Source organism: Gobius niger (genome assembly GCF_951799975.1).
Source record: "Gobius niger genome assembly, chromosome: 15".
Lineage (NCBI taxonomy): Eukaryota > Metazoa > Chordata > Actinopteri > Gobiiformes > Gobiidae > Gobius > Gobius niger.
In genome coordinates, this window is record NC_136866.1 from 22,153,437 (window position 1) to 22,180,848 (window position 27,412).

The 27,412-nt window shown below is 42.5% G+C and overlaps 1 protein-coding gene across 1 annotated transcript in view; it reads left to right on the forward strand.

The window, feature by feature from the left end:
* opn8b (opsin 8, group member b) overlaps window positions 1-25,329 on the forward strand; it is a 38,749-nt gene extending 13,420 nt beyond the window's left edge. The window contains exons 2-4 of the mRNA XM_079572808.1: window positions 7,680-7,973; window positions 22,809-23,137; window positions 24,653-25,329. Of these exons, the coding sequence (XP_079428934.1) occupies window positions 7,680-7,973; window positions 22,809-23,137; window positions 24,653-25,009 (980 nt within the window). The 3' untranslated portion in view covers window positions 25,010-25,329. The remainder of the gene's footprint in view (window positions 1-7,679; window positions 7,974-22,808; window positions 23,138-24,652) is intronic.
* Window positions 25,330-27,412: the final 2,083 nt, after the last annotated feature.

Here is a 27,412-nt window from a genome sequence, read left to right on the forward strand (position 1 = left end):
CACAGAGTCCAGATCTTAACCCTAGTGAGAATCGTTGGGATGTACCGGAGAAGACTTTGCGTTGTGGTCACACTCTCCCATCATCCATACAAAATCTGGATCTTTTGACATTGCAGAAGCTTAGCCACAGCGAATGTGTGCTGTTATCGAAGCAAAGGGCGCGCCAAGCAAATATTGGAGTGTGTGACTTTTTTCAGACAGTGTATATACTGTATCTTAAGGGCCTGTCACAATTGGCGCATTGACCGCAGCGAGTTTGTCCCCCATTTGTTCTGCGCCAAAATTTGAAGTTGCCATCAGCCGCAACGATCGCAAAGTAGACTTTTAAGAAATCGCTGTCACGATCACAATAGAGTACGGGCTGCGACTGGATGCGGTTGATTTTGGATAGTGTTCAAATGCGAGTGGTGCAAGGAAGAAAGCGAATGGTGAGCGGCTGGGGAGAGGCTGGTGAGCGAGTGTTTCACGGGCCACAGACACTGATTACGGACAGTGGGGCGGACTAGAAATAACTTATTTTCGGGCTCGGACGGATCAGCGCGTTTACAATTGAAACTGGTGTAAAATTAAAATGGGCCTGTTTAGTTGAGCGACTTAGTGTTCGTTTTTGTGGGGAAAAAAATCAATAAATAAACTGGCCTGCGGTGCGCGATGTTGGCCGCCCCACACATGGCTGGAGGCATTAGCGCACCACTGCTTTTACGCACCAAGCTCGACAAGACCCTGAGCTCAGGCCCTGCTCCGGGGAAGTGACCAGCTTCTGTCTGACTTATTCCTGACAGAGCACCTTCGAGGGAACATTTACAAGTGATGACGAATAAAGGACAGACGTCCACAATCAATAGGCTAATTATCACTTTTTAATAAAAAAAAAACGAATTATCATTATCGCAAATAAATAGCCTACTCTTGGCTTTAAAGAAATAGCCTATAGATACTGCCTGTGATTTGATTGAAAAAACTAATTAACAACTCGGTGCCCTCCACGCGCTCATCCAGCGGTCTCCACGCGCTGGTCCAAGGAGCGTCACCTGCTGCAGGACGCAGCCCACAGGCCACAGTCAAATCGGGGATGGAAACTAACAGGAAACAGCTCAGCAGCTGTTTGTCAGAGGACTATGAGGTTTTTATCATTGACTCTTCAAAGCAGAGGATTTTGATCCAGTAGGAAAACACGCGCGCACTTTGGAGACGCACGGGGACGAGCGGCAGGTGAACAGTGAACATACGGCTCGTGCCTCCTCATGTAAGCCATCATCAACACGCCGTCCTCGCGGATTTCGTAAGGATTAAGGACTTTAAAAGGACGGACGTGGGACAGACTCGTGGAGCCTTTTTCATTTGTGGAGCCTTTTGTTTGGACAGCGGTTGTGAACTGCAGGTCGAGCCAAGGGAAACAAGGTCGCAGGTAACGTGCACTTTCTTTATAAAAGCGTACACCATAAAAAAATAAAAAAATAAAATTATTTTACCTTTGTAAATGAGCCAGATATACATTTTTGTAAACGTTTAAAACACCACATTGGTTCACAAACTGCATTATATTGTTCTGCGTGAAGGTTTGCATCTGCTTCTCCCACGTATTCATTTCTTACGCAGTTTTACTTCACACAGTCGAGATAAATGCGACATTTCCCTGCCTCAAATTTTGCGCACTGCCTTCGTTTGCATATTCACGAGGACCCGTGCGCGAAGTATGCTCCGCGCTCTTGACCAAACTGGGGAAGAGGAAACAGTGTCTAGCCATACTGTATATCTACAGCAGAAATCGCACGAGACTGATAGTGGCGCTCAGTGTCTCACCAGTATCTCATCATCTGCGCGGCTGAGACGATTTATCTCTCACCATTCTCACGACCGTAGCGGCCTGCTGCGGCTTTATTCAGTCACAATCGACCGCCACTGAATTTTGTGCATGCATGACATTCAGCTGCGCCACATAATCCAACTGCGATTCACACCTTTTCATGCGGTCAATAGCGGTCGCTCGTGCAGACGCCCGTGCGCCAAAAGAGAGTGATCGCATGACTTTCATATTTTGAGGCCGCAAATGATTGCAAAGTGCCCGTACGCCAATTGTGACAGGCCCTTGAATGAGAAAAGGATGCAGATTAGCTGCATTTGCACAATGTTATTAAAATTCAATTGTTATCTCACACTTTGCCAAAACATCCTGTCAGAAATGAATTAGGTTGGCGTTTTTATTTGCCTGTAAGCTGTACAAATCATTATTCAAACTCATTTATCCCTTCCGCAAAAAGCTTTTTAAATTAAAATAGTTTGTGTTTTTCTTTGGTCGTGCTGGATCTTTGTGAACCTGTTGTGGCACATACTGTAACTGTAAGTGTATGTTCTGTGTGTATGCATGGCCGGGTCACTGCAAAGAATTGCCCTTCACGGGATTAATAACATTTTCTCATTCATTCTCAAGAAACCTCCATAGTGCTAACAAGTGCAGCAGTTGGTTCATGATCATAAAAGTTAAGATACACATGCGGCACAAAGTACTTTTTCACAAATGTTTGCTGCTTTACACTGAAAGACGAAACTAGAAAGACTATAGAAAAAATAGATATTCTGTCTTTTTAATGTTGCCTTAACTGTTTGACATACCTTTTGAAGAATATACCCTTTACTTACTTAACATTAATCTTAATTTAAGGGAATGCACAGAGACATTAAGCTCATAGAGACGGAGATGTACTGCACTAGATGATAGCTAGATAGCAAGTTTGCATCCGTAGTTCCTGGATACAAAATAAATTAACAATGAAAATTGTATAATAAACAGTATATAGAACGTATTTGTAAGCATATTTGTTTGTGCTCTTAGTTACACCAAAGCTTCCCATCATAGAAAAAGGTTTTATTCACGCAGACCATAGTGAGCAGGTACAAAAGCACACAGGTTTTCAACTGCTTGTGTTTGCAAGGGTGTCAATGATTGTATGTATGGAAGAAAGTGGTTTTATGCTATTTTGATACGAATTTGTTGTTAACCTCTTAAGCCCCTCCTCCAGTTCCGGCCAGCGTAGCGCCTCATTTGAAAGCTCAAATCATCTCATTGTCGTCACTTTTTTGACATCGCTTCTTTGTTGGGCTAGAGTTCTCATAACTTTCTTTAGAGTTGAGGACTTTTTTTTTTTTAAATGAAATCATAAATTTGAAATCGTTTGTGCATGACATTTATATCCAATAGGTTCGAAAGGTGACGAAGATGCCCTATTGATTCGGAACAGTGGGCTTGTATCGGTGATTTCTCTTCAAAGTGAAAACCAATGGACCGGAAAAAGAATGGGTCAGCAAGCTTTCATCCATACAGTCAGTGGCTTTGAGTTTTTGTGCATCAAGTGGAGCTATTGAGCGGCTTAAGACATGTCTGAAGAAATCTCACACCTTTGAAGGACATATTGTTCCGCGATTCATAGTGACAAACGTACCGAATGTCGAGCAACACGGCTGATCTCTCCAGCATCTATAATGGGAAAGAGCAAATAAACACCTAAACGCTTGATTGAACATAAGCAGTTGGGCCTCTCTCACTACTCTGTTCTGTTCTGAAAGAAAGGAGGAAGGGAAGGAAGGAAGCAAGGAAGGAAGGAAAGAAAGAAAGACCAAGGATGGATGAAAGAAAGAAAGAAAGAAAGAAAGAAAGATGGATGGAGGAAGGAAGGAAAAAGAAAGAAAGGAGGAAGGGAAGGAAGCAAGCAAGGAAGGAAGGAAAGAAACAAAGACCAAAGATGGATGGAGGAAGGAAGGAAAAAGAAAGAAAGGAGGAAGGAAGGAAGGAAGGAAGGAAGGAAGGCAGGCAGGAAGGAAGGAAGAAAGAAGGAAAGAAAGAAAGATGGATGGATGGAAGGAAGGAAGGAAACAAAGACCAAAGATGGATGGAGGAAGGAAGGAAAAAGAAAGAAAGGAGGAAGGAAGGAAGGAAGGAAGGAAAGGAAGGAAGGAAGGAAAAAGAAAGAAAGGAGGAAGGGAAGGAAGGAAGCAAGCAAGGAAGGAAGGAAGGAAGATAGATAGAAAGAAAGAAAGATGTATGAAGGAAGGAAGGAAGGAAGGAAGGAAGGAAGGAAGGAAAAAGAAAGAAAGGAGGAAGGGAAGGAAGGAAGCAAGGAAGGCAGGAAAGAAGGAAGATAGAAAGAAAGAAAGAAAGAAAGAAGGAAAGAAGGAAGGAAGGAAGGAAGGATAAAGAAAGAAAGAAAGGAGGAAGGGAAGGAAGCAAGCAAGGAAGGAAGGAAGGAAGGAAGGAAGGAAAGACCAAGGATGGATGGAAGAAAGAAGGAAAGAAAGAAAGATGGATGGAGGAAGGAAGGAAAAAGAAAGAAAGGAGGAAGGGAAGGAAGCAAGCAAGGAAGGAAGGAAGGAAGGAAGGAAGGAAAGAAACAAAGACCAAAGATGGATGGAGGAAGGAAGGAAAAAGAAAGAAAGGAGGAAGGAAGGAAGGAAGGAAGGAAGGAAGGAAGGCAGGAAGGAAGGAAGAAAGAAGGAAAGAAAGATGGATGGAAGGAAGGAAGGAAGGAAGGAAGGAAGGAAGGAAGGAAGGAAGGAAGGAAGGAAGGAAGGAAGGAAAGAAAGAAAGACCAAGGATGGATGGAAGAAAGAAAGAAAGAAAGAAAGAAAGAAAGATGGATAGAGGAAGGAAGGAGGAAGGGAGCAAGGAAAGAAGGAAGGAAAGAAACAAAGACCAAAGATGGATGGAGGAAGGAAGGAAGGAAAAAGAAAGAAAGGAGGAAGGAAGGAAGGAAGGAAGGAAAAAGAAAGAAAGGAGGAAGTGAAGGAAGCAAGGAAGGAAGGAAGGAAAGAAAGAAAGACCAAGGATGGATGGAAGAAAGAAGGAAAGAAAGTGACAGCTGTAGAGATTGAACAATATGAGTGTTACATTGTCATCTTGGCTACTAACTCTCCAGGAGAACTCCACCTAAGCACTCACAAAAAACAAGTAGTAGCTAGTATTGTCTCGACCTGTCTCTGTTCTCCATCTGAATGTATAGAGTAAGCTTTGCATAAAACTATGGACTTCGGTAACACTAACTCGACGGTAAAAGCTGTGTCAAAGCATGCCGACTGATCATAAAGTGGGCGATTGTGAAGATTTTCTTTGGGGGAATGATAAGAGCAGATAAGTGACTGCTGGAAGGCAAGGGTTAGCGAATCCAGAGGCTAATGAAGTACAATGTGTCCAGCAAAGCAAAGCGGGGTTTTAATTAGGTGTGCACTTATGGCTGGGTCAGGTCTGCAAAGCTCATGGGGTCTGGTAATGAGTGGTGCATTCTTACATTTATGAACAAATGTAAAAGGCATGAAGCTAACCGCCAGACTCTATATGGATGTTATATAATTAGTCTCTGCTCAGCCTTTGGAGCAGTAACCAAGGATAATTGCATTACCTAGCACAGGCAACAAGAGTGACTTTGAATTGAGAAAGAAATCCAATATATGAACAGAGCACTCAATTCAAGTCCTTTCATTTTAGACAATAAAATGAAGTTTAGCAACTCTCTGGTGACAGTAAACCATTTTAAAGCCAAGACAATTTAATTAGTGAAGGTCCAATTATTTTCCCAGCTGAAGATCTTGACATTTCAAGCAAAGAATTTTCTGGACAAACTAGGCTTTAAGTCTAGTCTTTAAGTAGTGTGTTCAAATTTGAGAATTGTCACAATCCGAGTTACTTTAATTGATCCCCAAGGGGGATTTGTCTTTGTTACAGACATACCAGACCAAGAGAGAAGAAACTGTGGAGGAGAATGGAAAAGATAATCTGCAATGTAGATTCTCAGTCATCTAGGTTGTTGAATCAATCTTAAGATTTACATTTAAACAAGAAGCTAATATTTCATTCTCCATCCGGGGAGCTTCCTCATGGCAGGTTTTGGGAACTGTGTTGCCACGAAATGTCAACTTCTGATTTAAACGTAAGTCCAGATGTTTTGTTGTTTTAACATATTCACTTTGAATATGCGTCACCTCTCTGGGCCGCTCTAAATGTCACACAAACTAACCGCTTGGGAAAAACTCCAACGTCGAACCATTAGGACCAGACTAAACTACTCCTATACACTACCAGTTACAGGACTGCGAAAAACTGCTCCAGTGAAACACAGGAGAAACTTTGCAGTGGCTTACTCCCAAGGGCTCTCCAATCCCTGTGTCCAATCATTAAAAGAACTCTTATCCAACACGAAATAAAACACTTGTCCACACGGGCATAGAGTACTCCACATGTCGAGCATTGGACAGATCTGCATGTATGAGTGTGTTCATTAACATGCACTGTCCCGACCAAATAACCAAAGCTATGCAAAAGCAGTTTAATCTGCCATGGTAACTGAAATATTAACCAAAATGCAAAGGCGCAGCTTTTAGCTCCTAAAAGTCTGGTGTGTCATTTTAAGCTGCAGATGTCTATGAGTTTATAACTCATAGACTGTGAAATTAAGAATGGACGTATTGTGGCCAACTTCTCCCTGTAAATGTAGGGAAATGGCGGCTGGCTCCGGAAGTTCCTGGCTCCTATGGACCTTCCATTGAAACCTTTTTTTCCCCTCTTTAAGTCATCATTGAACACAGTGCTCCACATGCATGTCTTAACATGTGCAACATCGTCCTAATTTTATCCGTTGACTATTTTTATTTTCATCCTATTCTAAATAGTTGGTCAAATTGCTGGCATGAACAAGCTTCAGGTAGGCCGCGCGGAACACTACGGGAGAAGCCTCGCTCCCTCAGTCCATTCTTCATTTCACAGTCTTTGTTGTAACCAAGCAGCTGCCCATTCACTGATTAATTTCTTTTATTACACTCTGATCTCCTGTAAGGTCTCCTCCCTGAGGGGATATGCACTTCAATAACATGGTTCCTATTGTCAGGCTAGAAAAGGGATGAGCAAACAACACACCATGTTCAATTTATCTTCCTAAAGAAAAACCTTGTCTATAAGCCTTCTTTTGTCGCCTGAACGCAATCACAATTAGTGTTTTTGAAAGTGTGTTGTTTTTTTTAGGTGTAGGGCTGATAAAAATTCAATGGTAAAATGGTTTGGTTCAATGATGTGACTATAATTATAGTGACTTATAAAGCTGGCACAAAGTTTATTGTCACCTCTCAGCACAAATGAGCTCACAATAGCGTCCAAGGATGTTGCTTTTGTGCTGGAAAGACATTTAACCTTTTGTGAATTTTCTGTTTGGAGAATCCTTGTGAAACATTTGCTGCCCTCCTTAAAGCCTATGCAGCCGTGTGTTGCCGTGGTTACTGATCTATATAGGTCCCAAATTGGTTCAACTGCAGCACATTTCATTTTTCAGAAAGCCTGCGATCTGTTACTCTTTCCTTCGATGGGAAGATGTGACATGTTTTCGTGTTTATCTTGGCTGTACTGTATTTCGATCAAATGCGGTTGTTGTCAGGCGCCATGCAAATACCCGTTGATTTATGTGCACTGACAAAACCTCCAGCCCCTATGTTGATATCTTTATGCAAGAACATGGCTTTCCTATTGAAACTTCTTCTTGCGCTTGTATTATGTGCATTCAGGATTGCAGTAATAACAGTAATAAAGTCCTGATTTGCTGATGGCATGCAATAACAGCACTTGAAATAATCAAACTAATTGTCTTGCTGGAACATATTTTCCTTGTCCATTTACATTTCTTTTCTTCTGCCCTCTCCTTCAGCTGTCTTCTCCATTGTGGGGAATCTGCTCGTGCTCATCATGGCCTTCAAACGATCATCTAAACTGAAGCCGCCCGAGTTGCTGAGCGTGAACTTGGCGGTGACGGACCTGGGGGCGGCGATCACCATGTACCCGCTGGCGGTGGCCTCGGCCTGGAGTCACCATTGGCTGGGGGGCAACGCGACCTGCGTGTACTATGGGCTGGCGGGCTTCTTCTTCGGGGTGGCCAGTATCATGAACCTGGTCATCATGGCCATAGTGCGCTTCATCGTGTCCATCAACATGCATTCTCCCCGTAAGTGCAACAAGGACAAGAACGTGCTCACAATGCAAGCAGTGCATATGATCAGTGCTGTGTTCATTTCATTGTTCATTTGAATGGCTGCTGCAATACCTTTTCTGAATCTCTTTAGTATACTTCCTGAAAAAGAAAAGTCACCATGTGGATTCCTGAATGACCAGGTTATTCTATCAATGGATTTCTACTTTGGCATATTCCAAGATGACAATGCCAGGATTCATTGGGCTCACACTGTGAAAGAGTGGTTAAGGCCAGGGAGAATCATTCTCACATATGGATTGTCCATATCTTAAAGCAGTACTAAGCAACTTGTTTACCTTAATAAATCCTTCCCGTAGTCCCTCTGGAGGTAATACAAGTGTTAATGGGATGATTGGAGGGTCTTTCATCTCCCCCTGGTGTCTCGGGCCAGAAAACCACAATTGCAAATTGACTGCCACCGGACCGGAGCAACCAATACACATTAATGGAATCACGAAGAAGAAGCCAACAGGCTAACGGGCAAGGCTAACTGCAAGCTAGCGCCACTTTAAACAGTATTTACGACCAAGTTTGAGTGAAAAAAGTTATTTCCATTGTGTAATTGGATGTACAATATCCCTCTCTCCCTTCACCTTTTCTGTCAGCGTAGTATTTACTCTCACGGACAATTAATTAAAGTTAAAAAATCGCAACTTGCTACAACACCTGCAGTTGCGCTTATGCCCTCTAGGGCTGGAGTTACTTAGTACTGCTTTAAAGGAACAGGCCACCGTTTTTCCATTCTGAGCTATATTCTTGCCTGAGCTTAGACGAGTTGGTACATACCTGTCTGGTCTTTGTGCGTGCCCACTTCACCCCGTTTGGGACCATAAGAATACAATCGGAGAGGCCAAATGCTAACTACATCTCGGTGGTTTTGCGTGACTGGGGGCACGCACAAAAAACAGACAGGTACGCATCAACTCGTCTAAGCTCAGGCAAGAACATATCTCAGAATGGAAAAACGGTGGCCTGTTCCTTTAACCCCATTGAGAATCTTAAGGATGTGCTGGAGAATAAAATGTGCTGGACAATAAAAGACAAAGATAAAACAATCCAACTATGAATGTGTGCTGTAATCAAAGCTTAAAGGGGGGGTGTTATGCAAAATCGACTTTTTCAAGCTTTACATCATGTTATTAAGTCATTCCCTCATTAAAAACATGCCTGAAGTGTTGCCTTAGCACATTCACGTATTTTCGAGTAATCTGTAAAAACTCCGATGGCAGCCATTTTAGGGATAAAACGCCTGATTCCTTCAGGAAACGCCTCCGACCTCCAGGATACGCCTCCGACCTTTCGTCACCAGCCGAGTAACCAACCACTGCTCCTCAGCAGAGCCCCCTCCCCGCAGTGTCTAGCCCTAAGATGTAAACAGAGTCATCATGGAGGATTAGCCTCATGTGTTGTGAACCGGAGCCACCGCAGACTTTTACAAAGACACACATCAGTGTTTCTGTTACCGAAACACCCAGGATTAAAACCGGTGACAAGAACGCTTATTTCAGTGTCTGGTTCTGCGCTGGGCCTTGATGATGCACAGAGCCTCCGGAGAAAGCTAATGCTAAGCTAAACCTCGAGTCATCACGTGAAAACGAGAAATATGCACACATAAAGTCAATAAAACCACCACACACATAAAGAACCGTTTAACAATGATCACACACGGAGCCTGGCTTGTTGATTTGGAAGTTTATTGCTCACATTTCATCTACAATGGGTCATAGCCGAGTGGTTTTCTCCCGGAGCTAACAAGCTAGCCGCGATAAGCTAACGGGAAAATTCACTGAATACAAGCAGCATATTATGCATTGAAAACGTCACTAAAACAGGCAACTGCTTGAAGCAGCCTTTATGATGATCACACACGGAGCCTGGCTTGTTGATTTTGTAGTTTATTGCTCACATTTCATCTACAGTGAGTCGTAGCCGAGTGGTTTTCTCCCGGAGCTAAGGCACTATTAGCCACGACAAGCTAACAACCTTCACCTTCACAACATTCATTGAAAACAGGCAGCATATTATGCACAAATAACGTCAATAAAGCAGGCAACTACTTGAAGCAGCCTTTACGATGATCACACAATGAGCCTGGCTTTACACATTTGTGGTTTATTGCAGACTTTTCATCAACAATGAGCTGTAGTCGATTATAACAAGCTAACGGGGTAACCTCGAAAAACCACTGTCCACCTGCACAGATAATGTCAGTCTTTGAATCGTATGGGCTCCTGCAGATCCTGGTGTCGTCCATGGGGGTATAGTTAGAGATCCATAAGGCATGGCAGATGCAAAGAGAAGCCTCCAAACAGCAGTTATTTTTCAGGCAAGAGCCCCTTCCAAGCGTCCGGTGTGGAAGGTTTGTCTCCAAATAATATCCTGTGTGGCCATTGTTCACAAAGTGATAAACAGTAGCTCCTTTCCAACAATAAAAATTAAAATGCACCGATCGTAGTTTCAATACAGTTGAGACAACGAGCGCAGTGTTGTGATGCCACAGACAGCGTGTGGAGGGGGCGTGTCGGAAAGGGTCAGAGGTTCTTAAAGAGACAGAGGCCTATTTCAAGTCATTTGCTTCCGCCATTTTGAAAGAGCAATTTTATACAAGGCAGTTATTCTAATTTACTGCATTGACAGACCAACAGAAGGTTTCGTCATCATTGTAGTGTGCCATAGACTGGTGCTATGTGGCTGAAAAAAGCATAATACCCCCTCTTTAAGGCAGTCCAAGAAAAAAGTGTAGCGTTGAAATACTTTTTGGTCAGTGTACCATCTTCTGGTGTCACACTGTTGATCCAATCAGGGAAGAGTGTCACACACTCCATGTGGTCCCATCTGACCATCACTAGACAGCTCAACAGAAAAGAAAGTGAAGAGTGTGGAAAGATAGAACTCATGACGCTTAGGCCAGCACACTGTTTGGTTTATGTGCTTAAACCTTTAGGCCTGGGTGCAGCGCAGGAAAGCTCAAAAAGATGCACACACATAGTAGTATTCATCATTGATTATTTTGTAATGTGCTGTTTCTGTTTACTTTTCAAAGCAAGGCAATTGATTCGACTCCATAATTACAGTATATGGCCTTACACACAATCTTTGTGTATGTTTGTATATTCTGCAATGGTTAGAGCACCTTATATGACACTGTAAAATTTCTACCGGAAAACCACTTTGGGTTTAGGCGTAATCCTTTTGACCTGAAACTGCTTTCACAGCTCGTAGTCTGTGGTGTCTGCATCACATGTCAGTGAATCCAAACATTGCATGAAATGTGCCCTGAAATTGAAGACTATAAAATAAGACCTAATCGGTTGAAGCAGGTGTCCCGAAGCTATAAGCATTTAATTTTGTTTTACAAGTCAGTTGTGCCTCAGACCTCCTCTCAAAATAAGCGTTGTGCACATGGATTCTTGAAAAGCACCTGACTCGATCACATTCTGAACCCACAGCAGCGCTCACTCGCCCACTTACGACCTCAGTGTAATCTGTTGTCCTTGTTGGTCCATCTCTTCTCAGCAGACAGAGGGAAAACAAGATTTTAGACAAACAATTCAGACAGACAATTGTATAGGAGGCTACATGCAAGTTGTCCATTGATCCGAAAGCTGATTGGACTGATTGCTGTTCCTGGATAGTTGTGTCTTTAAACTTGAAACCTCATGTACAAAGTGGATCGGAATTGATTGTAGCTACCACAACAAAAATGCATTCTGTCCAACTTTCATCCATTTTATTCCACTTTTCCGTTCCCGGGTCGTGGGGGAAGCCGTTGGAGCTGCCCATATCACATTATACCAGCCCCTTATGGCCCCTCCTGCAGGTGGTGGGTCCACAGAGGGACGGCCTCATGATTCAAGCCGGGTTGTTGGTCTCTCATAAGAGGCTCCTGAACCGTCTGACCCGTCACCTCGGACCCGTTTGCCCTGGGAGACCCTACCAGGGGCACGAAGGTCCCCGACAACTTAGCTCCCAGGATCATTTGGGTGCTCACCACGTTAAGGTGGTGGTTCTGGGAGGGGTGGCAGTTCTAGGAGGGGTCTATGCATGTATTCACCATATTTAGATTAGATTCTTTATTGTCCCTTAAAGGGGGGGTATTGTGCAAAATCGACTCTTTCAAGCTTTACATCATGTTATTATGTCATTCCCTCATTAAAAACATGCCTGAAGTGTTCACGTATTTTTGAGTAATCTGTAAAAACTCTGATGGCAGCCATTATAGGGATAGGTTTGCCTGAGTCCTCCGAGGAACGCCCCCACCTCCTGGAGACGCCTCCGAGCTTTCGTCACCAGCCGAGTAACCAACCACTGCTCCTCAGCAGAACCCCCTCCCCACTGATGCCACAGACAGCGTGTGGAGGGGGCGTGTCGGAAAGGGTCAGAGGTTCTTAAAGAGACAGAGGCCTATTTCAAGACATTCACTACAGCCATTTTGAGAGAGCAATTTTATACAAGGCAGTTATTCTAATTTACTGCATTTACAGACCAACAGAAGGTTTCGTCATCGTTGTAGTGTGCTATAGACTGGTGCTATGTGATTGAAAAAAGCATAATACCCCCTCTTTAAGGGAAATTTGTTTCCATAGCCATCCATTCAACATGTAACACAAAAGGGGAGCACAAAAGACAACAAAGATGACATTAAACAAGGTATGAGTTATACATTAGCGCGGTAGCTTGTTGAGAAAATCAATGGCTGATGAGACAAATCTTCTCTTAAAACGGATCCTATATTCAAGTGTCCGCTATCTGCATGCAGAGAGGAGGAGAGGGTGCTCAGTGTCTAAGGATTTAGCAATTTGGGCTATTGCTCCGTCGTTGAGTTCTGAGATGTTGGGTGTGGGGGAGCGTTTGATTTTAGATGCAGCACGAGTGATTTTGAGGACCTTCTTTTTATGGGAGACTGACAGCATGGGGAAAACAAAAACAGGGGGAGCAGTACAGCAGAATGGATTGAATGATGCACTTGTAGAGCAGCAGCAGAAGATGAGGGGCGACAAGAAGAGCACTGAACATGGAGTCTTTGTTGTGAACGTTTCCCTGGTGTGGTGTTCAAAAGTAGTTATTGTCCAAGGTGAGCTCGAGATAATCATCATTTTTTGGGAGAAAAATATTTGATTTTCTCATATTTGTTTAATACAGAGCTTTTGTCTTTATGCAATGTTATTGTTTCTGCATGGGTGCATTTTATGGCTTCAGGACCCACCAGTAGGATAACAAGCTGCAACCAAAATATAAATGTAATTTGTCATAATATCATATAAATTATTGTACTTTCCACACAGTTTTTATTGAACAAGCAGTAGATATGTTAACATCAAGTTTCCAGACTCTCGTAGTGTCTCCATGCTGTTCAATGGAATAAGCTTATGACCCACTTTTGGGTCCCGACCAACCAGTTGAGAATCACTGCTTTAGGCGATGTTGTGATGCTGTTAAATAAACCAAGTGGACTGGCCTTCCCCTGTTCGTTCTCAATAGCAAGAAAACATATCGAAGAATGTGGAAAACAAAATTGAAAAGCAAACAAAAAACATTCGCTGCAGGTTTACTTTCCCACAATAAAAAGGTTCAGTGCATGTGCAGGCATGTCATGGTCACTCCAGCGACTCATACAGCCTTATAAGCTTTCAAGGTATATGTAGACGGATGTTCATTCTCTGTAGATGTTGGTTCGTCAAGGCCAAGGACACTTAAAGTACGGCGAACACTGCCCAAAGTGCTGTACAAGTTTCAGATCAGAAAATAAACTAGACAACATACAAAGGTACAAATATATACAAGCTAATAGCAATAATGTACAATATTCAGCTCAGCTTTTGTTGAAAGCCAATGAATAAGGGCACGTTTTTTTTTAGAGTGGCTCATGAGAGCACTCCACTGCACTGCACAATCTATAGAGCCTTTTATAACCGTGTGAAAGAACCATTCTTATTCATTAGCTTTTAATTCTATTCTAGTATTGAATAGGGGTGTAATGGTACGCTAAAATTGTATTCGGTTCAGTTCACAGTTTTGGAGGGCTCGGTTCAGTTGATTTTCGGTACAAATAAATAAGAAATAACAAAATGTTTCTTTTGAAAAGCTGCCAATACACAATATAATTCTTGCATAAAATAAATAAAGGCGACCCATTTGGGTGATATTTAAAAAAAAATTGCACTCTTATAATGAAATACACCTTTTGTAACATTTAAAATAAAAAAATTAAATACTGTAAGTAAGTGATACAGTAAGCGCACTCCAGCGCATAGCTTGTTGATCACATCAGTTTGAGCTTTTTCATGAAGTGCTGGTATAACTTTTTGGCTGAAGTGCGGACGTGATGGGATATTGTAGCGAGGCTCAAGACTTTTAATCAAATACTTAAAGCCAGCACCTTCAACAACTGAATATGGGCGCAAATCCGTAGCGATGAATACACCTATACGATTGCTTTTGCCTGATCCGAACTACTTGACAGGGGTTGTTTGAATGCCGACGTTAGCGGTATTTGAACAAGGCTGCTTTTCTTTTGTAGACGTGGTATTCACATTCGGATGATGCCATTTTAAGTGCGTTAACATGTTTGATGTGTTGCCTGCTGCATACCCGATCTCCGTGGAACAATGTCGGCGTACAACTTTGGATTCATCCACTCCTCTGTCCCCGTCATGAATTTTAACCGGAAAGCCAAAGTGTTCCCAAACAGGAGCCTGTAGTGATGTGGCAGGGTCTTCAAGCTCTGGCTTCTCTTTCGCTGTTACCATGATGCCGTTTCTCTCAACTACTCATGCAGCTTCAATGTACGTCACTCAATAGCGACCGTGCGGAAACTCGCGTAGGAACTTTGTTCCGCGGCACTTAATATGACGCTAATAATAAATTTACATTATTTAATGAAAATAATACACCGAAACGGTACGCAAGTGGACCGAACCAAACAGGCCGAACCGAAACGGTTCAATACATCCCCGTGAACCGTCACACCCCTAGTATTGAAGGAGCTACTGTGGGAACCAGATGTCTACATACACTAAGACACATATGCATTTTCTTCTTAGTGTCTGACTTGAAACTAGAACAAAGAACAAATACAAAAGACCTGGTGAAGATGCTAGCTGAAACTGGTAAGAGAGTGTCATTATCCCGACATTCAAAAATAAAATTAACAGCATCACACACTCAAGTAGCCGATGTCCAAAGGTGAATTGCCAAAGGTGAAGACAATGTTTCGGCATTGCCAGATTTTTTTAGTTTTTATATAACCTTTCTTTAACCAGGAAATCCCTTGAGATAAATAACAGTAACGCTTTATATTAAGGAATGCTCGTTAAAGGGACTATACAGAGTTTAAAAATGTTAAAACTAAGTATTTTCATCCCCCTTCATGTTCCAGCCTAATGTGTAGAATGAGTCCAGACCTGTTCACCACAACTGCCTCTATAATCCTGCCCTGTCACTCAAAAAGTTGTTAATTCGGGTCCAAAGTGCCGTCATGCACGAGCTTAATATAGAGACTGCGGTTACACGTATGACCTGAGGTGGCAGTAGTGAGTATAAAATGACCAACATGCATCTTGTCTCTTTAAGTATTAATAAGGTACTAATAAGCATTAATAATATGCTTGTAAAGTATTAACACACTGCTTATTATACTTTTATCTGGCCATTAGCCTAAACCTAACCCTAACCTTAACCCTTACCCTAACCCTAAAATTAATTTTAATCTTTATTAATATTTAATGAGAACACCTTAATCTAAAGTGATACCATAACAATTAAGCACAATATAAACAATTTTACAATCAATTCAAGAATAACATGAATACTCTTGGGTTAGGCTGTCAGACAGTGCCGATTTAAAGGAGCTCATGGGAATGAGTTCTTGAAGCCGGAGAGAGTTTTGAATATCATTCCATGACCGGGGAGCAGCGCAGGAAAAAGCTGTTCTGCCCAGTTGAGTGTGGATCCTCGGAACAGAGAGAGAAGAAGTCGCTTAGAGGAGCGGGAGTTGTACCCACTGCAGGCTGGAGACAGAAAACGATATGAGGGCAGTTTACCCAGGAGGGCCTGTAGATGATTACCCTTGTTCTTCTGTCTCTTGTCAAGAGAGCAGAGAGTACAGCTCACAATGATGGGTCCTGAACGCTGAGTTGGTGATAAACTGTGTCCAGAAGATGGAGGGCTAAAGAGGCTGCGTTCATGCAAAGAAGCGGGAGGAAAGTGGTTTCGCATCACGCTTTCTTTTTTTTAATCTTTTTTGAACCACAGTGCATGTGGAGTGGACCAGCCCATATGGCTTAGATCTTCTCCAAATGGTGGGTGGTGCCCATCAATCTGGAGGCCACACCCAGCGCAGAGCAGCCAATTTCTACAAAAAAACAAATTATTATAAGACATTTAACATACAGTTTACAGCACATACAAATCACACTTTCTGATCATCAATACAAGATCTTGGAAATATAAACATTGTAGGAGCTTATTGGGAAAAAGAAGCTAAAATCTAGATACATTTTACACCATTTTTAGACCCTTTCTCGATCTGCTTTCATCCTGATTAGACCCTGATCTCAGTCTTGTGGTATTGGGAAGGTGTAATATTTTATGAATTGGAATGAAAACAGACAGATCAAAGAATAGGACTGTTGTGATTCATTGTCATGTGGAAAGCGTTGTCAGTCCAATGGCAAGGCGTTTGACGGAAACCAAGCACGTCAGAGCAACTGCCACCACTTACACAAGCCTGAGCAAACATCATGCTGAGGTTTACAGTCCCTGATGGCTCTGACATAGAAGCCCGGCAAGTCGTCAAGACAGAAAACACGTGATTTCAGCAGCTCCAGTGAGGTCTTAATAACAGGTGCATATAGAAGTACTGTACTCATAGTGTTTTTAAGCATCTGTACTTTACTCAAGTGGATTATTTGTTGAGAACTTAATACTTTTATAGTACTACATTTGAAGAAGGTTGGAGTCAAATGTGACTTGTGGTAACTGCATGGGTACTCAAGTAATGCAACCAAGTACTTTGACCTCTTCTGGTCTCAACGCAAGTTTGTGCGAAAGATGCATTAAACACTTTTTGCTTTAAGGTAGAAAAAGGTTAAATCACCGACTGGGCTGGGTTGGTAAAGTTGAGGACGTTTCCCTACTAGTCACAGAAGCTTCTTCAAGCTCGTCAGGTCATAAAAGACATGATTACCCAAACTGGTGGAGACTAAAAAGACCCAGACTGGCAACAAAAAAAAAAATCCTGTTCAAGTTGTTTACAGTATCACTCAACTAGCAGGTCTTTGTTTCTGCTCTGTTGCTGACTCAATGGGCGTAGGCGACCCATTAGCCAAAGGAGGGTCATTCACCTGTATTGAGGCTTGGTTTCTGTTGTTTTACGAGGATGGCTTCCTTTACTCCCCGTTCGTACCATCTCTTATCCCTATATTTTAACCTCTTTGTCTTCAAAAGTGTGGTTAGATGGAGACAGACAGCCGACTGTGGACCACTGCTGTTTCCCCCCCGGTGTTGCGCCATTCTTTTGAAGAGAGGTTGTTTGGTTTCACCTATGTACTGCTCCTATGTAATCACCTATGTAATGCTCACAGCAACCTGCCCAGTCCAGTTGATGATTCAACCTTTTTCTACAATGGATACATACTGGATGAATGAGAGCCTTCACAAACTTTTAAGAAAGGTGAACAGTGACACCATTTTGTGACGTATGCTGTGGCGCAGTAAATGCCATAAAATGGTTTATTTCAGAGGGAACTGGAAAAGCGACTGAATGTGGACAAGGGGAAGATCATTATGCTGCTGAAATGCTGATCAATGCACAGCTGTCTCCGTGGCTGTGTGTCATGCGTAAGGCGTTATGAGTGTGGATTATTAATAGACCAGAACAAGGTTTCAGGACTGGCTGATATTCAGCTGAGGAAGAACAGGAGGTGAGGAGACATTATGGTCAGGAGGATGTAAAGATAAAGCCTTATTGTTGTACATAAACAATAAAGACAATAAAAGCCAATGGCGGATTGCAGTCAAATGTTTACATGAAGGAAGGCTGACCGTGGCACATGTTCACTTTGGCAATGAGGTTTTTTTGTTGTTTTATTTGTTCATGGATTTGCCGCCACAGAGTCCAGATCTTAACCCCATTGAGAATCTTTGGGATGTGCTGGAGAAGGCCTTGCGCAGTGGTCAAACTCTCTCATCATCCAAACAATACTACTAAACTGCTTTATACCAACCTTTTTTTCCAAGTAGTATGTTTCTTTTATATTGTGTGCATGTAATATCTCATTGCATTTTTTGTTATGCCCCACTGCAATTGCAATTAGATTTCAAATTAAGCTTCAAATTTAAGGTTCCGTTTGCAATGGGCATTTTAAACACTTCCAGCAACTTAAAGTAGTACCAAGTAACTTGCTTACCATAATAAATCCTGTTCTTAGTCCCTCTGGGGGTAATACAAGTGTTATTGGGATGATTGGGGGGTCTTTCATGTCACCATAGGTGTATAATAGAATAGAATCACGAAGAAGAAGCTAACAGGCTAACGGGCAAAGCTAACTGCGAGCTAGCACCACTTTAAACAGTATTTACAGCATTTAAGTTTGAGTGAAAAAAATGATCTCCATTATGTACTTGGATGTACAATATCCCTCTCTCCCTTTGTTTTTTTCTGTCAGTGTAGTATTTACCCTCACGGACAATTAATGAGTAAAAAAATGTGCTACGACACCTGCAGTGGCGCTTATGGCCTCTAGGGGCATTAGTTACTTAGTCCTGCATTAATCAGTTTTGAGAAGACTGAAAAATGAGCATTAAAATTACAATATTGCCGTGATTAATGTGTACTGTCTTATTGGGTGTTTTTGCTAGCTCTTATTGCATCACATGCCCAAGTCAAATTTCCTCTCTGGAGTCAATAAAGTTGATCATATCTTGTTTTATCTTATCGGGCTTGCATGGCCAGACCTCCATCCATCGCCTGCAGTCAGATTAAAATGCTGCAGCACGTTTGCACACAGGGAAGCGATTCAGTATCGGGGGTTCAATAGAGAGAGATAGTGTCTTTCCTCGCTCTTCAATGTCTTTCATGAAAGTGTCTAATTTTAAAGAGTGGTGGACCAGCTAATACTCTGAATTAAAGAAGTTTGTATCATCACAACAGTTTAAATTGCTTCCCTTCTTACCAAATAGCTCAATGTGCTCTACCTCCTGTACATGGATGTGATCAATATCTCACCGATGGAGAGCGCCGGATCCTGAAGGTTAATTATTGCAAAACTCGCTCACAGCTCAGCTCAGGTGGGAGCTGTGAGTGGGAGAATTAGTCCTCAGGCTGTCTCTGAGCCGTGTTGTGCAAGTCGATGTATTCTCTTCTCAAACATGAGGCTTTTTAATAGGGATGCACCGATACCACTTTTTCTAAAACCGATACGAGTACGAGTACTTGGATTTAAGTACTCGCCGATACCGAATACCGATACGAGTACAAGGCTTTTTGTTCAACATTCTTACTCTTCCTACACATTTAAGAGCAGTTATATTAGAATTGTGCTGATGCCATTTATTTATTTATTTATTTTAATTTTCATTCAATATAATTTTTAATTTTCATTGCAGCTCCCCAATGCCTGTGCTGTATTCATGTATGTATTTTTATTCAACGATAGTATTAAGATGGTTTCTTAAATGGTCTCTTTTCGTCTTTACTTCAGCTCCGTGTAGATTTTCTCGTGTGTTTTGTAGCAACTTAGCGAGTAGCTACAGCGTTTTCATTGTTCTGCTGCAGCTCATTTTCGCTCAAAATGGACATGCTGTATGTCTTTACGTTGGATTTTCTGAGGACTTTTTAGTCGCAGGGTTAGTTTTTCAGATGAATAAACCCCTGGGCATAAAACGCGTCAGAATGGCCAAGACCGCCAGACGCGAGTTAGCAACGTTAGCCTGTATGTTGTAAACACTGCAGACGCTGCAGCACTAACAACATTTAGCTCTGGTTAAATCCAGCACAGACTCTGATTTAGAGAGCGCAGTCTGTAATAAAGTCAGCTCTATGTGGGGTATTGTATTTCCGGGTGCGTACCGATGTTCCCCGGGTCCGATGTTCCCCGGGTCCGATGTTCCCCCACTTGTATTGACAGGGGAACATCGGAACATCGAACTTCCACTAAAGAATTCTCCAGTTCGTTGCTATTTTCTCTCCTCAGCTGAGAGGTGCACCTCGTAGGTGCGCTGGCCGCATGTCAAATGGTATCGGTTTCCGGTATCGGGACCTCATGAATGAGTACGAGTACAAGCATGTGGTATCGGCCCGATACCCGATACTGGTATCGGTATTGGTGCATCCCTACTTTTTAATGTCAGAGAATACATTGCTTTTTTTTTAAATTCTGTGTTAAGTTAACGTTGTTCGAAACAGTAAATTGAAAAAGTTGTTGATTCCCCCAAACGAGGCTAGTGCGAGGCTAGCGCATGTCTATGGTAACTAGTAGCCTGCATTAAAAACAGTCTGACCCAAGCACAGTGCACCTGAGGCAAATCACTTATAATACCAGACTACCAATATAAATGTCTGTGTTGAGTGAATAATGTTTTGAACATAACCATTTTCTATTTAAAATAGCTTATATTTGAGCAGCATCAGCATTCCAGGTTGTAAGCTACGCAGCGGTGGAGTGATCTGCTAGGTTACCGGATCTACAGTAGTTTGTTTACCGGCAGCCGGCATTCACAAAGGAGCTTTCTACAAATCAGTGTTAATTTCGTCGACTAAAATATTTAGTCTTAATTTTAGTCAAAGTGTTATTTTGACGACCAAAATTGGACTAAAACTAAATTAAAAGTTTTTCATGAGACTAAAACTATAGTAAAACTAAAATGTGCAGATATTTTAGTCGACTAAAATAAGACTAAATAAAAATGAAAGGGAGAGACTAAAATCATCCAAACTTCTATTGACCATCTGAAAGAACCTCAGATCATGTAAATTCACTGCCAAAGGATCAGCTCTGAGCTTTGTTCATGTGGAGCAGAAACATGAAGCAGAGGAACAAGATTAAATATGATTATAATGAATATTATCAATGCAAAGTCGACTAAATTCGTCTTAAATTTAGTCGACTAAATTTACTTGCAATTTTAGTCGACTAAAACTAGACTAAAATTGAAGATATTCTTTTGACTAAAACCAGACTAAAATTGAATTACATTTTCGACAAAAGTCGACTAAACTAAATTAAAACACTGCCACAAATCAGATTTGGCAACATTTGGAGGACGACCCCATGATTTTGAAGAGGTTTTTAGTGCAGGCTACTAGTTACCATAGACATGCGCTAGCCTAGCACTAGCCTAGCACTAGCCAAGCACAGCTAAACTCTTGACTGCATGAATAAGAAAAAAAATTAAAACAATATCCAGAAATCAACAATACTGGATAACTTGGATATTAGGCCCTATGTCAAAAATCCTGAAATATTCCTTTAATGGTCTCAACATATATAGCACTTTTTCACCTACATAGGCACCCAAAGCGCTTTGATCAAGGAACCACTCACCCATTCATACTCCCCTAGCAGGAACCGGGATTTGAACCCCTGACCTTCCGATCATGAGACGACCCGCTCAACCAACTGCGCCTGGGTCTACGGTGCATATGTTGGTATCCATTTTGCCTGCAATGGCTCAATACACAAGAGAAAGAACTGAAAGGCCAAACTAATCAACTTAGAACCGGGATAATACATTTTCACCACATGACACCAACTGACAGTGAAATAAAACAGCACAGCATCGCACCAAACCATTTGCAAAAGATTCTCTCGCCTCACAGCAAGAGAGTCCTGAGTTTAATCCCCCATGATGTGTTGTATGTGCCTTACAAAGATTGTTTTCAAGTGGATGTTGTTTCCTGAACTGTAAGTGCAAATTGTGGACGCTCTCGAACTCCCTTCTTCCAAATGTTTGTTTAGAGTTATGCAAATCCAATAGGCACTCCACGCGGGTCACGTTGCCTTATCAGAGGCAACGTAAAGGACCCCGTAGTCAAGTAGCTTATGTTGCACACCACACACATGCACTAGATAGAAGACATGTAGTCTCCTCAGTGGATGCAAATGCCAAAGACAAGGACTCTTAACATCGTGGATAAGTGGGGAAACGGCCATTAAATAACACATTCAAATACATGCGCTTCCAGTTGGCACGAATAACATGGACCTGATCCTACTTACTCATGATAATTACCTATAGGTCACGAGGTGGGTGCATGTGATGCTTACATACTGTATGCATGGGATCAATCTCTGTGTTTCTGTTGTTGTTGTTGTTGTGCATAAATAAATCTTTTAAGCTTGTTTCTCTTTGTAGCTACTGTAAATGTGCTATTTGTATATGTATAAGAAAAACTCCACAGCGCATAAATGGGTCAACAGGACTTGACCCCTTTATGTACTGTATGCACACAATCTCAAATTTTAAATCAAATTTTCTGTTTTCATAGCATTCAGTGGACCAGCTGTATGGTTGCATTGGGTTTGCAGGATTTTGGGCAATGAGGTGTGACTGCCCAGGAACAAAATGACAAAATGTGCTCAGGCTGGGCTCGAACAAGCGACCTTCCAATCCCCAGACCAGTGCTCAGGCACCATGCCATATCACGAAAAAAAGGGGGGGGGAAATGCTGCTCGAGCATCTGGGATTTGCTTCCAACTCTGCATGATTGTTGTTGATTCACCCAATAGCGAGCGAGTAATAACTTTGTCCTGACATCTAAAAAAAACTAAACCAGCCACTCAATGTGTCCCCTTTTCGTCTGTGCAGAGGAGAAGATCAGCTGGAGGAACGCAAAGCTGCTGTGCGTGTGGATCTGGCTCTATGCTCTGCTGTGGGCACTGCTCCCGCTCCTGGGCTGGGGGCGCTACGGTCCCGAGCCCTTTGGCCTGTCCTGCACCCTGGCCTGGGGCGACATGAAGGAGGAGGGCTTCTCCTTCGTCATCACCATGTTCGTGTTCAACCTGGCGCTCCCCTCCGTCGTCATCATCACCTGCTACTTCGGCATCGCCATAAAGCTCTACGTCACCTACATGAAGTCGGGGACCAGCTATAACCGCATGCCCAACATCATCAAAATACACCGCCGGCTGCTGATCGTAAGTGTGAGGCCCATGTGAGGAATTGATATGTTTATGTATATTAAAAAGAGCCAGTCTTTTAAACGGCTCTGTGAAATGAATGGATCCCATAGACTTGGTTCCCAGGAAAGAGACGTAAATCCCATCACTAGACAGCATGGCAACGACTGACTCATAAAAGCTGGGGGCTTGGTCCTGCAGATGTTAAAAGAGCTCAGCCTCCTCAACAGATACAGCCGGCTTTGATCTTTTTTATAGAATTCATCTGTGTTTTTTGTCCAGTCCATGTATATTGTCAATGTGTACCCCCAGATACTTGTAGTCCTGCACTGCCTCCACCTCCACCCCCAGGATGTTCTCAGGAGTCACTGGGCCCTTCTTCCTCCTCATTGTTGCTGATCTCTCGGTGCTGCCTTAATTGCGATGTGATTCAGAGGACATAACCATTATCGATGCGTTGGCACAATGATCCACTCTATGAAGAGAGCGCCAGGCTTATTGGCACGAGTTTGAGGGACTGGCTTATCTTTTATCTTTTTGTTCAGTTTTGTTTTTTTGACTCACCCATTGGGGAAAATCGCTGCCTACGGGCACAGCAGCAATGCCAAGTCAGGTTCACAGTTTTGGCCTGTGTGGGAGAGTTTAGCAGCATAAATCCCCCATGGTTTATGGGGGATATGTTCAGACGTTTAGAAGAATGACTGCCTGAGGGTAGAGGCAGAGTGCCGTTCTGCTGGTTCAGCCTGGGAGCGACCTGCACGAAATGCAATTCAAGTGAGGAAATATCAGCCAACATGCTGTCTCATATTCAGAACAAACTGAATAATATCTTTCAACTCTGATGGAGCAAGTGTTTGTGCTTTGCCTGTTGATTCGGCAGACATTCATGCCGCTTCTGCCTTCTGAAACACTTACAACATTTCTTCATGGAAGTCTTTGCGCGGAATCCAATAAGATCTTGGCAGGCCAGGCTTGAGGGCTGCAGGTGAAACGGCAGAGTGCTTGACAAAAACTTGCCACCTGACTTTTACTGTTGGTATTCTGCAGACACATGACCGGCATTGGTGGCACGTTATTTGAAGCATATCAATGACTTTGTCAACAGCTTGAACGCTGACATGTTGTTCCACAGTGGTCACGTGCCCTGGTCACGAGGATGAGCAAAATATGAGATGGGTGTGAGGAAGTTATGAAGTTAACCCATACAGACCGCTCTATAGCAATTGGTGGTTTGCACTTCACATGTTTGATTGCCACCCAGACTCATGTTCTCCATGAGTCTGGGTGGGTTTCCTCTGGGTGTTCCAGTTTCTATCACTATATCATTCAAACATGCTCACACCCATGAACCTGGCCCGAGTTCAGGAGATGTATCCCACTCAAGGTGCTTCACTGCAGTTGCCCATTATTGCAATCACATGCGCGGTGGAAGGGATTGAACTTTTGCTTGAACTTAAATTCTGCTGCTGATAGTCTTTAGTGGCCAAGGTCGCTGCACTGTACATTTCTGACCATTACTTGTACTTATTGCAGATTGCCATCCTCATCAGTTTGGGCTTCATGGGCTCCTGGACTCCCTACGGCCTGGTCAGTCTGTGGTCCATCTTCCGTGACAGTCGCAGCATCCCGCCGGAGGTCAGCCTGCTGCCCTGTATGTTTGCCAAGACCTCCACCGTCTACAACCCCCTCATATACTACTTCTTCAGCCGCACCTTCAAAGCGGAGGTCCAGAAACTGCACCTGTCTTGGCCCGTGGTCAAAGTCTGCCACTTGTCCCACTCCACCGATGACAACCCTATTTACGTCCTCGGTCACGACGCCAAGTCCATAGTAACACAAGCCACTAACCCGGAGATAACGGGAACGCTGGCGACAACGACTGTGGGCTGAGGGAATAGGATGACTTCAGGACTATTAGGAACATAAACAAGCACTGTGAAAGATGATGTTTTGGCACAGATTGGTGGCTTCTTTATGTGCAACTTGGGAGCTTGACGATCCCGCTCATCTAGAAAGCCGCTCTGGTTCCATGAAGCAAAGCATAAAGCAAATACATTCATTTTGTCCATAGACCTTTAATTCTAATTGAATTTCAGGTAAACAATCTATTTCTCTTGTTGTTTTTACATTTGTTTTGCAGTCATAAGCCTATATTATGTGAGTTAATGATGAAATATAGGCCTACCTAAATTTGACTCTTAATAGCTAAATAAGCCTGGCAGAGATCATGTGCCAGCAACAACAAATGAAGGCAGCTTTGTGTAGTTTTGTTTTCGCTTATAACGAAACTCAAGTCCACATGGCTAATTTGCATAAACCTAGACGCCGTTTATGCAGCTCTTGCTAATGAACTTAACTTTAGTTCTCTCCCCTCCCTGTCTCTCTTGCCCTACACGAGGTGCAGTGCTGAGCTGGTCATGCAGGTCAGTGTTTTCTCTCTGCTCAATCAGGCTGAAACTCATCGTCTGAATCTGAGAGCAGCAGGGGCAGAGCGGAGAAGGGACTACACCCCCTGAAAAAACGCAGATCTATTACATAAAAAAGATATATAGCCACATAATATATGGATATATGCATATCCCCTGCCCCCCTCTGGCTCACAAAAAATTACAGTATACCCATCAGAAAATTGAAGACTACACTAATGATTCCATTGGGAGGACTATGTCTCTGAACTGGCCTGGAAATGCCTCAGGATTCCCTCAGAAGTGCTGAAGGAAGAGTGCATGTAATGGATGCTTAGGAACCAGGGCAGGTATATTGGTGGGCGGGACAGTCAAGCTCCGCACACGTGGTCGATATAACAGATTCAGAAGATTCATATCAAGACGTTCTTAGGGCTCACATTTATGGTTCAAATACATTTCATGTGTTGGATACTTTATATGTGTTGGCATCTGTCTGTTCTGAGCGTTCACTTCACTGTGATTAAAACGATCCATGTTTCACTTTGACAGAGCATGACAGAGGCTGGTTATCGAAGAATAAGTAGACAGCATGTGTCTGTATTTGATTTGTTTATATTTAGAGCTGCATTAAACAGCTGGCCTGGCCTGATGCTAAAGGGTCAAATTTAATGTAATATTGTGACATTTCCCACTCGTACCACTCTGAGTCATGGTTCTCAGCTGGTCTGATCAAAGAAAACCACTCACCTGTATATTTGTATCCTCAACTATTTTATGTTCTTTTTTGTTTTGTTTTGTACATGCTTCTCCTTGGCAGAGGCACCATTTCTGCAATTCCTCTGTTCAGTGTTTCTCAAACTGTGGTATGTGTACCACTGGTGGTCTTTGGGCTTCTTTTGGTGGTTCTCTGGCTCATCTACAATCTGTGACCCTTTTCTTCATGCTTTTGTAATGCATTTAAAACAGTCCTTTTTTCATCTAAAAGGATCTATTTTAAACTCTTTTAAGACCCAGTCCTGATTTGATCTTGATCCAGGCCTGGTGTAACTTGGAGGTAAAATATTTTTGAAGGTGGTACTTGTAAGTTCAAATGAAATCATAATTACAGTATAATGCATTAGTGTGATAAAGTGCTTTTCTGGACTCTCAAGACACTTTACTCCATTCTCTACGATGGCAAGCTACTATTGTAGCTACAGCTGCCCGAGGGTAGACAGATGGAAGTGAGACAAGCAATCTGTGCTGACCAGAACCAAGTGCTCGTTCTCTCATAACATTCATACAAGCAGCAAAGAGGGCAGGGTGCACCTGCGGGATTCGAAGCACCTTTGCTTCAAAAGTCTGAAAACACTGAGATATGTCTTCATGCTTTGGATTGTGATCCGTACATCAAGAGTCAGACAGGAAGGTTTACTACGAGTGTTCCATGTGTAACATTGTTAAATATGACACTGCAGTGAAAAGCAGTGCCATGGTTTATTCAGCTGTAAATAGAAATGCTGGATAAACATGAAGAGCAAACCAAAGCTTGTACAGAACATGACAAGAGCAAGGTCTACACTGTAAATGTTGAAACTGAACGTCATTTCTATTGGAGACCGACGTCTGACTGAGCGAGATAATAAGACGAGTCTGTCGTCTGTATAAAGGAGAGTGATGCAGCAGGAAGCAGTCCAGTCGACTGCAGTCACCGACTAGTCTTTTAACAAGACTTCTAATGTTTCATGTTAAAATGTGGTTTAGGAGTGTGTAGTATTTAATTTGCTTTACAGAGCTGATGGAGACAAACCAGATATTTAAAAAAAAAAAATGAGGGTTACCTTAAATTCTATATTTATATGTACATTTAGCTGACAAGCATGTTTTAAAAAGGATTGTTGTAAAT